This window comes from Capra hircus, chromosome 3 (genome assembly GCF_001704415.2).
Source record: "Capra hircus breed San Clemente chromosome 3, ASM170441v1, whole genome shotgun sequence".
Lineage (NCBI taxonomy): Eukaryota > Metazoa > Chordata > Mammalia > Artiodactyla > Bovidae > Capra > Capra hircus.
The window spans coordinates 657,776-670,876 of record NC_030810.1 but is presented as its reverse complement, the minus strand read 5'-3'; the positions used below and the strand labels follow the sequence as shown (position 1 = coordinate 670,876).

Here is a 13,101-nt window from a genome sequence, read left to right as displayed (position 1 = left end):
GGAGGGGGCGGCGCAGGTGGGGGCTGGGCCTGCGAAGCCCTCTGCTGTCAGCAGGGAGCCGCCGCCTGCCGGCCCAGGCCCGCCACCCGGGGCCCACCAGGTCCCCACTGCTGTCAGCAGGGAGCCGCCGCCTGCCGGCCCAGGCCCGCCACCCGGGGCCCACCAGGTCCTCGATGATCTCCTGGATGCGCTTCTTGGCTGCCTCCACGCAGTCCTTGGCGCCCTTGAGGGTGACCTTGTCGCTCTGCGTGCCGGAGCGCGGGAAGCTGACCATCACCCCGCCATACTCCTCGGCGATCTCCCGCAGCACCTGGCCTCTCCGGATGACGAAGTGGCGGTGGTGCTTGGGGTCCACCACCATGCAGTCTTCAACCACGTTGTCCTGGGGGGTTGGGGAGGGTTCAGCAGGAGCCCCCGCCCGCCCGCCTCCCGCAGCCCAGGGCCAGCCCCGCCCGCCTGCCTGGCTCACCAGGTTCTGGATGAGCGCCTCCAGCTCCCGCTGGGCCTCCCTGACGGCATCCTCCTTCCCGATGATGGTGATCAGGTCCTGCTCGCGGTCCTCGGCCGCTGGGAAGACGATGCGCGCCCCGGTGCTGTCCCGCACCTTGCGGATTTTCCCGCCCCCTTTGCCGATGAGGAACTTGTGATACTCAGGCTTGGCGCGGATGTCAACTGTGAAGCTCTTGGTTTGCTGCAGAAACCAATCCAGCTTCGTTGACCTGGCGCCACCTATGCAGCCCCCGGGACAGCAGGATGAGGAAGTTCTCCTCACACTGCCACCAACGACCTTCCAAACGGGGCTGTTCGGATCTCACCATGGACACCCAGACCAGGCAGCACGTGCATTCCCTTCCCGCCATGAACGAGAACCCCAGTCCTGCCCCCGACAGCAGCCTACGCCTCTGTAAGCTGTTCCCACCTCTCCAGGCCTGGGCACCCCCACGCCGCCTGGCCCCGGGGACAGTGCCTTGCCCAGTGCTAACTCCAGGGCTCCAGGTGACCCATGCCCCCAGGTCAGAGACGCCAAGCCAACCAAGGCCGTATCTGACCATGAAACCGGAGCCCAGCAGAGGCCCCGGCCCAGTGACCTCGCTGAGCGGTCCTCTGGCAGGGGGTCTGCAGAACTCAAGGGGACACACCCCCAGGCAGACAAGCCCACACTGGGCACTCTCTCCTTTCTCTTGTTGTGAAACCAGCCCCCAAGCTGAACATCAAATAACTGAATTGTTATCTCTAAGTGCTGGTTTCACAAACACCACTGAAAATCTTCAACTTTTCAGACACTCCAACAGCAGCATTTTAAAAAACTAATAAACTGGAAAATTCTGAGAGAGATGGGAATACCAGACCACCTGACCTGCCTCTTGAGAAACCTATATGCAGGTCAGGAAGCAACAGTTAAAACTGGACATGGAACAACAGACTGGTTCCAAATAGGAAAAGGAGTACGTCAAGGCTGTAGATTGTCACCCTGCTTATTTAACTTCTATGCAGAGTACATCATGAGAAATGCTGGGCTGGAAGAAACACAAGCTGGAATCAAGACTGCCAGGAGAAATACCAATCACCTCAGATATGCAGATGACACCACCCTTATGGCAGAAAGTGAAGAAGAACTAAAAAGCCTCTATGAAAGTGAAAGTGGAGAGTGAAAAAGCTGGCTTAAAGCTCAACATTCAGAAAATGAAGATCATGGCATCTGGTCCCATCACTTCATGGCAAATAGATGGGGAAACAGTGTCAGACTTTATTTTTTGGGGCTCCAAAATCACTGCAGATAGTGATTGCAGCCATGAAATTAAAAGACGCTTACTCCTTGGAAGAAAAGTTATAACCAACCTAGATAGTATATTCAAAAGCAGAGACATTACTTTGCTGACTAAGGTCCGTCTAGTCAAGGCTATGGTTTTTCCTGTGGTCATGTATAGGTGTGAGAGTTGGACTGTGAAGAAGGCTGAGCACTGAAGAATTGATGCTTTTGAACTGTGGTGTTGGAGAAGACTCTTGAAAGTCCCTTGGACTGCAAGGAGATCCAACCAGTCCATTCTGAAGGAGATCAGCCCTGGGATTTCTTAGGAGGGAATGATGCTAAAGCTGAAACTCCAGTGCTTTGGCTACCTCATGCGAAGAGTTGACTCATTGGAAAAGACTCTGATGCTGGGAGGGATTGGGGGCAGGAGGAGAAGGGGACGACCGAGGATGAGATGGCTGGATGGCAGCACGGACTCAATGGACGTGAGTCTGAGTGAACTCTGGGAGATGGTGATGGACAGGGAGGCCTGGCGTGCTGCCGTTCACGGGGTCGCAAAGAGTCGGACACAACTGAGCGACTGAACTGAACTGAACTGAACGAGTCAGGGAGCCTATCCCTGCAATGTGATAAAAGGATACATCATTACCAAGTGGGCCCACCCCAGAAACTTCAAGGGTGGTCAAACACTAAATCAACCTTGCATTTATACTAGAGAAAGAAAAGCCAGGCAAGCATCTCAATAGATCCCACACCTATTCCTGAGAAAAACTCTCTGCAAACCCAGCACAGAAGGGAACTTCCTCAGCTGGAAGAGCTGCTAAAGACCCAGCCCGCCCCGCGCCGCAGCCGGCCAGGCTGTCTGCTCGTCGCGCTGCCCAGCAGCACACAGGGAGTGCGAGCGGCCCTGTGAAAGAGGACGAGCAGGCGACGTGCCAGCGGGGAAGAGCTGCAGCTGCCCATCCACACACGGTGCGCGTCACACAGAAAGCTCGCCAGAGTCCACAAGACAGGTGCTGCCACTAATGAGCGGGCCGTAGACCAGAAGCATGGCCCGAACGCAAGGCTCTCGTCTGCTCCTATATGCGCGATAAATGGAGACGGGTAAAACAGTGCCATTCATAATCTCACTAAAAATCAAAAAGCCACGAGCCAAACACGATGAACAAGATGTTCACGCTAAGAATGACAAAGCACCAGTGAAAACCAAGCGGTGTAAACCCTGGAGGGCTCCAAACTGTCGGGGTGGCAGTCCTCCGGCATCTCATCGTCAGACTCAACACAGCTCCAGCGGGGATCCAAGACAGACTTTCCCCAAGAGACTGACAGGCTGGTTCCAGTGCACATGGGAAGGCAGAGAGCCTGGAGGAGCCAGAGCAGTTTCAACAAGCACAATGCTGAGGGCCCTGAGCTGTCTCGCGGGCAGTCACCCCGTCGCGCCGCTGAGACAGCGGAGGCCAGAAACAGCCGCAGGGGTGCTGTGACAAAGGGGCGGAGCGACTGGATCGGTGGAGGCCCGTGGGAAGCGGCACCTGTCGAAGGGCGTTCCTGAGTGGGGGGTCCCATGAATGCAGGCCTGCTAACCCAGAACCACGCAGAGACTTCCTGTATGCAAAGCACGCTTAGGAGGAAAAAGCCCCACGTAACAAGCCCAGCAGCAAATTAATTTTCTCCACTGAACATGCAGGTATCCGGCCTGGAGAGGCCCTTCAGGAGACACATGCGTGCGCACAGATGTGCTCTAACCTGCCACAGAGACAGGCTGTGCAGGGCCTTCAGCGGGACGTGAGCACAGACCACCCCGACCGGCGCTCACCTTCTCCTCTGCCAGGTGCAGCAGCTGCTTCCGGGCCTTCTCCACGTCCGAGGACGGGCCCCTGATGACCACGGTGTCGCTGCCCGAGCCCTCCACAGGGAAGTGGATGTGGACCCCGCCGCACTCCTCCATGATGGAGCGGATGAGGCGGCCCTTGGTGCCGATGAGCGAGTTGTGCAGTCGTGCGGGGATGGACACCTCCACCTCGGCGATGTTGGCCTGGAATCCAACATGAGGGAGAAGGCCTGTGTGGCCAGAAGGGCAGGCCCGCCGCAGAGCCCCAGGGCCAGCCTGCCCAAGCACTCTGTAAGCCAGGACCCCACCCTGAGTCAAGGCAGGACTGCACCCTCCTCCACCGGGCACAGTGGTGAGATGCTGGAGGCGGAGCCAGCAGGCCGCACCTGGCCCTGCTCCCGGCCAAGTCCCACACCAAGGACGCAGCGCCGACCGTCCAGGGAGCGCCGCAGGCTCACGGCAGGACGCTCAGGGGGCGGGCAGCCAAAGTACCGCAGGCTCATGGCGGGATGTGCACGGAGCCTGGCTGCGCTGCAGAAGCCAGTGGCTCTCGACTCAGCACTGTGACCCCACCTGACAAGTCTGAACAGCAAGCCCAAAAGGAGCAAAGTGCTGTGAAATAACAAAGCTTGGAGATCCATTATAGGAACGCAGAAAATACCTACTATACACCAAAGTAAACTCCATGACACTCGGCATCCGATAAAAACAAACAGAACAAGCAGAAAAACTGGGCATGCAGAGAAACGAGAAAACACCCGCCATCATGGGAACGAATGACGGAAAACAGCCCGAAACGAGGCAGACGTGAGAGCCAGCGGCCCAGGACCCTGAAGCAGGGGTTTCCACTACACTGCACGTGGTCCAGAAGCCAAAGGCAAGGCTGACCGTGTCAAGCATAACAACAAAGGGCTGAAACTGAACTTAAGCGGTGAGGACGACATACAGAAAGTGGCATGAACACTGGGAGCTATTTGTTTCTCTGGCTGGATTTTCTTTTTCGGCCATCCTGCTCAGCATGTGGGAGCTTATCAACAGTGCCCCCACAAGGACCGGCCCCGCCCCCTCTCCACTTGACGTGCGGTCTTAGCGCCGCCAGGGAAGTCCCCAGATCTTTCCACATTTCAGGACAACTCTAAACTCACGTATACAAGAAGTCTGAGGAACTCCAAGCAAAGAAACATGAGTGAAGTGACACTAAGACACATCAGAACTTGCTAGAAGACTGGCGTCATCATCAGACAAGCCAGAAGAGCAAACTCGCAGGGTGACACCAGCTGTCTCGTGGACCACACGGGAGACACGCAGGCAAAGGACAGAGCAAAACCCAGCAGCCCGAGGTGTGGAGGCTGCTGGGGACGTGAGGAGGTGGTGCAGCCGCTGCGGAGGACGCCCCTTACAGAAACACGCCCTCCTCACACCACGCAACCAATCTCATCACCAAGTGAGAAAGGACCACACGCCACTCCAGCTACATGACAGTCTGCAAAGGCCAACCGTGGGGCCAGCGACGGGCCAGGGGCTGCATGGGCTGGGGAGGGAGGCACGAACGGCTGGCGCAGAAGGCTCATGTGCGTGCTAAGTACGTGCGGCCTGCCCTTTTCTTCTTGTTTGAACCTTCTAAAAGATAACTGGACATTTAAACACAAAGGTTAAGGAAGTGTGTGGGGCTTGCAATGTGTGGACAGCACAGCGGCTGCGGGCCCACCGTTCTCAGGCCCTTACCCTGCATTCCAAGCAGCACTGAGCCAGCCAGATGCCCCAACCCCTGGAGCAGCCCCTGACATCAAACAGGGAAACAGACAGGCCCAAAGGGGGAAACGGAGCCACGAAACACGGGTCACGAAACACGGGTCACAGGCCCAAAGCGGGGGTGGAGCCACGAAACCCGAGTCACAGGCCCAAAGCGGGGGGTGGAGCCACGAAACCCCGGTCACAGGCCCAAAGCGGGAAACTGAGCCACGAAACCCCGTCACAGGCCCAAAGCAGAGGTGGAGCCATGAAACGCCAGTCACAGGCCCAAAGGGGTAAACGGAGCCACGAAACCCTGGTCAAAAGAGGGCCAAAGGACATGAGACAGCTGGCACAGAGCCGAGAGTCAGCAGCAGCCCCCAGCACGCTGCCGGGTGTCGCCAAGAGAGCAGGGCGCAGGGGGCTAGGGTGTGTGGAGGACAGCGCGTGCACTGGACCCACAAGGGTGCTGCGGTGGGGACCCGAGGAGCGGCACACGTGGCAACGCAAACTGCACTCTCTACACCGGCCATTTCTTGCCTTTTACTCTCTCAAAAAACCCCCCAAAGAGAAAGAAAGTGTGGGTTTCCCGGGGCCGGGGACAGGCGGTAGGCTGCTGGCCCACCCGCCCCGCCCCTTACCAGGTCCTTCTGGATGGACAGGATGCGGCTGCGGGCGGCCTCGCAGTTGGCCCGCTTGCCAGTGATGACGATGGTCTCCGAGTTGCTGTTCTCTGCCGGAAGGTCAATTTTGGTGTTGCTTTCTTCCCGAATCTGCAAGGAGAGAGGCCTGTGAGGAGCTGACGACAATCCCCCCGCCCCTACCCCTGCATTAAAGCTAGGCCAGCTCGGGGCAGGGCGGGCAGAGGCGAGGTGAGGGGAGACGTGCCAGCGGGCAGAGGCGAGGTGAGGGGGGCGTGCCAGCGGGCAGAGGCGAGGTGAGGGGGGCGTGCCAGCGGGCAGAGGCGAGGTGAGGGGGGGTGCCAGCGGGCAGAGGCGAGGTGAGGGGGGGCGTGCCAGCGGTCACCTTTTTAATGTTCGCGCCTCCCTTCCCGATGATGTTCTTGTGGAACTGCTTGAAGATCGGAACAGAAATCGAATAGCTGTTTTCCACCTTAAAAACCAAGGATGGCACAATGAGTCGAGTGAAAAGACCCTCCCAGGCCCAAAGGCCAGACCAGAGGACGGGCTCCTGTGACGCAGACAGGCCAGGGCCCACTCCCCTCCCTGTCTGACCCCAGAGTCTGCCAGGAGCCCGGAGGCAACTGAGCCCACAGCCGACTGACTGACCAGTGTGCCTGTCTGGTGGCCGCAGGGCCCGGACAGAGGCCCCCATCCCCCGGGAAGGCGCCTCACACCTGCGGCTCACAGCCTGGACACGCCCAGAGGCCGCAGCTCCAGCCAGCACACACGGAGGAGGGTCGCTGGACCCACCACCCGGCAGTGCCTCCTGAGGGGGTGAGGCCAACTCCCAGAAAACCGCTGGGAAGCCCCCGGGCACTGACCACCCGCCGCCTCACCACTTTCCAAACCACTTCTTCACATTCCAAGTTTCGAGAAAAACGACCAATCAGTAAATGATGCCTCATGCAACTCAGCAGACCCCTCTGCTTACTGGGTGGGAAAGTTTCTCTCACGAGGTATCTGAGGACCCCCCAGGAAACAAAGCAACCTGCACGGCAAGGTGGTCCCCCACCGGACACGGAGGTCAGAGCCCTTTCTGCCGGTCTGAATGCTGAGGGCGGGCCGCCCCGGTGCCCAAGAGTGCTCCCTGAAGCGGGCTCAGGGGACCCCCAGCCCCACGTCACCCTCACGCTGTTCCGACAGAAGGCAGCAGTGCCCCTCACCAGGTCGGCCACCATCTTCTGCATGTACTTTGTGCATTTCTCCACCTCGTTCTTGGGCCCTCTGAGCTGGACAATATCGCTTTTTTGTGCTGGGTCTGGAAAGTTGATGATAACCTAGAACAAATAATTGGGAGATCAAGTTCGATAATCAACAGGGACTGGACCTCACAACACTGAACCCCTTTTCCAACTGCTGATGAGACGGCGGTGAAGGGCGCCGCTAGGGACGCTTTACCTCTGGGAATTTGTCCCGAATTTCACGGATCCGTTCACCCTTCTGCCCGATGATTGTGCGATGAAATCTCTGCTCAATGATTAGATCCTTGGTACGCTCATTTTCCTAAAAACACGACAGAGTACACTGAGGGGGACCAGGTGCAGCCCCAGGCGTCGCCCCGGGCAGAGCGCCCCTACCGAGCGCCCGTGGTCTCCACCAGCGGCCACGCCACACACTCCTGTGGGAGCAAAGCACGACGCGAAGCTGAGCAGGGCCCTCGACCCGGCAGCGCCCGCAGCGCTCATTCAGCGCGTCTGCCTGCGGTCGGGAACCAGGCCTCCTGCAGAGAGTGGCTCAGATGCTCCCCTGCATGGACGGCCACGGGAGAGGCTGCAAGCCCCGCGGCCCACAGCCTCCTCTCGGGGCAGGCTCCCCCATCAGGGGAGATGCTGCACGGAGCAGCGACCAGACCTGGGACGCGGGGACACGCGAGCAGCCAGGGAGCCCTGTCCACAACGCCAGGGGCTGCAGATGAGACATGCAGAGCAGGCAGACACCTGTCTGCTCCCGCGTGGAGGCCGCAGCTTGGTCTCGGGGAGGGGAGAGACGTGCCCCCCTGCCCGCTGTGCAGACAACACAGGCTGTGAGCCTTGACCACAGCTGCACGTGGGAACCACCCCTGCCGTTGGGCGCTGTGTCGGGGAAGGCCGTGGACCCGCTGCAGGGGCGCAGCACGGGCCGGCCAGGCTTACCATGCGGGAGGCGAGCTCCAGCAGCTCCCGCTTGGCCTGCCGCACGCCCTGTGGGTCACCCTCGATGCGGATCAGGCTACTCTTCTCGCTGTCAGGCGGGATGCGCACGGACACCTTGCACTGGTCCTTGATTCTGTTTACTGGGGACATGGCAGACACCGCTGGGCGCAGAGCTACCCTGGCCCCGACCCAAGCCACCACCCCAGGCAGGGCGAGAGGCCTTCCTGCGCCCCACGAGGAGCCCCGGCTGGCCACCACCCAGAGGGACCACATGCTGGTGCCTCCCTGAGAGCTCTCCCCGCCCAGCACCCGAGACATGGCTGGGTTGGGCGTGCTGGGGCGGTGCTAATGTGGACCGAGACCACTGTGGCAGCTCATGCTCCAGCTTAGAAAAAATCACTCTCAAAAAAACACAGTAAAAAACAAGCCATGTAACCCAGAGGAGTCCACAGTACCTGAAAATGAGAGCACCCCCATGGAGCCCCATGGGGCCACGCTGTCTAGACAGACTTCACCCCTCACTGTCTGCAAAACCAGTGGATTGTTCAGCCCTCCTGTCACCCCCTGTCAACAGAGGCCCAGGCTTGCCCACCAGGAAACGGGGTCAGCGCTCTGCACGCTGGATAGTCAAGGGGAACCAAGTTCCTCAGAGGGGCGCCAAGAAGGGGCTGTGTACACGCAGACACAGCCGGGAGCTGCCTGCTCGGGGCAGTCTCTGTGGGGCGGGGCTGCTCTAGGCTGGTCTTTGTAGGACAAGAACCAAGGACACAACAGACAAGCAGCAGAGTTTACATGAAACAAAATCAAGGCGAGCAAGTGAACCAGGAGAAAGCACAGCAGACACCACGGTGGCCTGTCCTTCTGGGTACAGTACCCAGGAGTCAGCGTCAGGACCTGCCTCCACCTTCTGTGAAGGTGAGCACGAGACCCGGGCAGCCGCGACTCGTCCCTGCGGACTCTGAGCAAGCAAGGACCGCACAGGGTGGACCTCAGGAGTGCAGGCTCACGGGGTGGCTCCCTTCACCTGCAGCAGGGGTCACGGCCAGGGGCAGGCTGCTCAGGGCTGGAGAGCACCGTGGGGCTGCGCAGTCACGCTGAGGGGAGGCCTGGGTTTTGAACCACGCCCGACACCTGTGGATGCGGGCAGAGCGCTCTCTCGGCGGCTCCCCGCTGGCCCACTCAGGGCTTGGTCCTCAGCTAAGGCCGCTCGCCCAGCAGGCATGTGGTCAAGTGGCGTCTGCGAGGGCTCTGGCAGGCAGAGCCCAGCCCAGCAGGTCTGCTCAACGCGAGGACACGGCCCGTGCACCCTCAGCGCCAGCCTTTGGGGGCCCTGTCCAAGGTTCTGCAGGGAGCCCTCCGACCTGGAGAGCCCCTCACTCACTGTTGGCTCCGCTCTTCCCGATGAGGTGTCTGTGGAACTTGTGGTCGATGTTGATCTCCACGTAATCCATCCGGTTAATCTGCAGGCGGTGCACAGAGCAGGCTGTGGAGACTGGAGTCCACGGCACGCACCCAGATCTCCCCACAGACAGGCAGGCCGCCATGACCGAAGTCTGGAGGCCAGCAGCTGCCACTGCCCTGCTCCCTCAGCTGCAGGCCCCCCAAAAGACCCTCCTTCCGGGCGCGGGCTCTCTCCCTGGGCCGTCCTGAACTCCGGGCCCTCCCCGGCCCCCCGAGGCCTTGATGGCTGTGCCCGCTCGGCCGGCGCTCGGGGTGCGGCTGGGGACCTCTTACCAGGTCCTTGACCATGGCCTCGATCTGCTCCTGGGCCACGCTGACGTCCTCCGTGGGGCCTTCCAGTGTGATCCTGTCCTCGCCCTCCGTGAACTCGATGTGGACCTGCCGCACCAACACGCGTCCATCCGTGAGAACAGCGTGGCACAGAAGCCCCTCCAGAGCCCAGGCTGCCCTCGGGGGCCGTGGCCCACCCACAGGCTCCAGAACAGGTGAGGGGGAACGTGGGGACTACCGTGGCTTTGGCAGGAACCACCGTGTGCCAACAGCGAGGCCCGCTGCCTGTCACCAGAACCACTGAGAAGCACCCCAAGCCGCACCGCCCACACCCCTGCCCCACGGGAACCAGGACTCTGAGCAGAACAGAAACGAGACACCATGCACAGGGTCCCTGCCAGGGTCGCTCGACCTACTGCAGCCCCCGGAGCACTGGGCACTGGGGGAAGAGGGGCCTCTCTGGGCACTGGGGGAGGGAGGGGCTGCCCCCGCTCCCTCCGTGGCCCAAGCGCCGGCTCTGCACCGCAGGCTTCTCGGACATAACTGCTCACAAATCATAACAGTGTCGTAGCTAAATGAGATGCTTCTCGAGACACTCTCCCAAAGGAACATGGATATTTGAAAAAAAAAACGTGTTCTGCTCTGCCTGGTGACCACGGACCAGCCGACAATCACACAACCGCTCATCTCTACAACCCGCCAGCGGTCTTCAGAGGCAGCCACAGGACAGCACGAGTGCCGGAGAGGGCATGGACCATCCACCGGCACAGCAGAGCCCAGCCCCTCACCTTTGGCATCTGCTGGGTGATTTTGGCCAGGTTCTGCCCTTTCTTGCCGATGATGAAGCGGTGGAGCCAGGAGGGAGCAGAGACTGCAGAGACGGTGAAGCTGTTGGCCTAGGGAACCAGGAAACAAGGGATGGCTCTGCGGAGTCTGCTCCCGTGCCCACCGGGCTGGGGGCGTGCCAGGGAGAGCGCCCCCTGCCCCCCGCCCCAGTCCTCTGAGCCCCAGGAGGTCACCTTGGCATAGACTTCAGTCAGCGCCTGCCCCAGCTTCTCAGGCTCGCCGCGCAGTATCACTGTCTCAGAGGCGCTGTCCGAGGGCGGGATCTCCACGGAGACCCCGGTTCTCTCCAGGATCTCCTGCAGGGAGTTGCCCTTGGGGCCGATGACGTACTTGTGCTGGGACTTCTTCACCTCCACCGCGATGGTCGTGGTCTTCTTTTTCTGAGGAGGAGCGCCGTGCACAAGGGTGTCGACGGCAGGGACAGGACGCAGGCCCCACGTGCAGTGGCTGAGCCCCGCGTGAAGGTGGCGCCCAGCCCGCCCCCAGGAACTCTGCTCGTCACCGCCCGGGGCCTCGCCTTGGGAGGCTGGCTGCAGAGTTTACGCCAGGCTAACTAACCACAGCAACCGGGCGGAAACCAACAGGCCACGTCCTGTCTCCAAAGAAAGGAGCCAGTTTCAGACCCCAGAGCCCACCGTCTCAGGCTCCCCGCTCCCTCGGAGGCCTGGTCAGCTGGGGACAGGGTGCCCGCTGCACGCAGGGCAGGGGAGCACAGGCGGGGCTCGGCCCTGGGAACCGGGGCATCACCAAAAGGCCACGGCCAGGGCAGCGCTGGTCCCCCTCCCTCCCTGGCCGGCTACCTTCTCCTCGTAAATCTTCTTGACGCGCGCCACGGCCTGGGCCAGCTGCTCCTTCTCGCCCGTGAAGACGATCTCGGTGCGGCTGACGCTGGGCGGCGGGATGTTGATGCGCGTCCCCGTCTCCTGCATGATCTCGCTCACCAGCCGGTTGTAAGGCCCTGCGATGAAGGGGTGGAAGGCCTTCTCCACCTCGAGCCGCTCCACAGCACGCTTGTCCTGGGTGGGAGGGGCAGACGTGAGGGCCCGCCTGGGGGTGGACGGGGTGGGGTCTCTCTCTAATGCACACAGGCACGAAGAGCAGGCGAGAGCAGCCGGCAGGGGTCGGCAGGATCACACCCACACCACACGCACACAGGAGGGAAGAGCAGGCGAGAGCAGCCGGCAGGGGTCGGCGGGATCACACCCACACTGTGATACACGCACACCGCACGCACAGGCTGGCCTCACCTGCTCCGCAGAGATAAGCAGCACCTCGTGGCGTGCCTTCTCAATGCCCTCCTTGGTGCCCGTGATTCTGATCTGATTGCTGGCATCATCCGGGCGTGGGATCTGGATCTTGGTTGCAGTTTTTAGCTCCAGGTCTTGCAGTTTCTCTCCATTTTTGCCAATTACAAAGCGATGGTGCTCTTTGGGAATGGCGACGGTTGCCGAAGCCTACGGCAGGAAAAGGACCAATGGAAACGAAGCCACTTGGAGGCTCCGGAAAAGCCGCTCTCCACGACGCTCGCCCGTGCAGGGATGCCCGTCCCACCGCCTCCCGCCTCCCCGGCCCCAGGCCCTGCTTGAGAGCAGGCTCAGCTGAAGCGTCACCTCTGGGCAGCGGGCCCCAGGGAGTGTGAACACAACCGGCCTCCCAGCTCCAGCTGTCGGTTCTCTACCCGGCCAGCCCCGAGCCTGTTCCCATCTCAGTGGCGCCACACAACAGGCAGGACGCAGCCAGAGGGCAGGCGTGTGCTGACTAGCCAGGCTGGATTCTGTCTCTGCAGCAGGACGCTCTGTCAGACACGAGCCCGGCGTGTAGGTACACAGAGCTCTTCCTCCCTCTCTCTCACAACCAGTTAAAACAGACAACTCGTGTGGGGAAAGAAAATGAACACAATCGAAATCCTCAAACTGCCAGAAGTTCAGCAGCTTTCTGAGGTCACAGGGGAACTCTGGGAGGAGACAGAGGTGGCCACTCTTTCCCAACCTGTACTGAAACCAGTCATCAATCAAGAGGACTGTGAAAAAGGAGAAAGGAGAAGCACGGCGTGGGGCTCCCGACCCCAGAGCAGCCGGCCTCCCGCCACTGCAGGGGCTGCATCTCGGAGCGGAGTGAGCAACACTCAGAAAAGCGGCGTCGGGTCCTCTCACGGGCAGTGACAAGGCCCTCACTTCGCAAACGGCACAGAGAGCGGTGGGCAAATGAGGCTTATCCTAGAAATGGCTCAACGTTAGGAAATCCATTTATATAATCCACCATGTTTCTAGATCTAAGAAGAGAAAAATCAAACAATCAACTCTATAAAAGTTAAATCCTTTCGTGACAAAAATGTGCATGAAAACAGAAACCAAAGAAAATCTATTTTTAACATAAAGCACACGTGCACGCTCAACC

At 60.4% G+C, this 13,101-nt stretch overlaps 1 protein-coding gene across 2 annotated transcripts in view; it reads right to left on the bottom strand.

The window, feature by feature from the left end:
• Positions 1 to 13,101, bottom strand: part of HDLBP (high density lipoprotein binding protein) — a 58,230-nt gene that overhangs the window by 5,338 nt on the left and 39,791 nt on the right. For both annotated transcript variants that reach the window (XM_018039844.1, XM_018039838.1), the window contains exons 6-19: positions 11,952 to 12,158; positions 11,505 to 11,720; positions 10,878 to 11,084; positions 10,647 to 10,754; positions 9,862 to 9,966; positions 9,509 to 9,587; positions 8,128 to 8,267; positions 7,394 to 7,498; positions 7,159 to 7,272; positions 6,339 to 6,425; positions 5,954 to 6,085; positions 3,567 to 3,785; positions 470 to 691; positions 164 to 382 (exon numbers count right to left, since the gene is read on the bottom strand). In XM_018039844.1, coding sequence (XP_017895333.1) covers positions 164 to 382; positions 470 to 691; positions 3,567 to 3,785; positions 5,954 to 6,085; positions 6,339 to 6,425; positions 7,159 to 7,272; positions 7,394 to 7,498; positions 8,128 to 8,267; positions 9,509 to 9,587; positions 9,862 to 9,966; positions 10,647 to 10,754; positions 10,878 to 11,084; positions 11,505 to 11,720; positions 11,952 to 12,158 — 2,160 coding nt within the window. The remainder of the gene's footprint in view (positions 1 to 163; positions 383 to 469; positions 692 to 3,566; positions 3,786 to 5,953; positions 6,086 to 6,338; positions 6,426 to 7,158; positions 7,273 to 7,393; positions 7,499 to 8,127; positions 8,268 to 9,508; positions 9,588 to 9,861; positions 9,967 to 10,646; positions 10,755 to 10,877; positions 11,085 to 11,504; positions 11,721 to 11,951; positions 12,159 to 13,101) is intronic.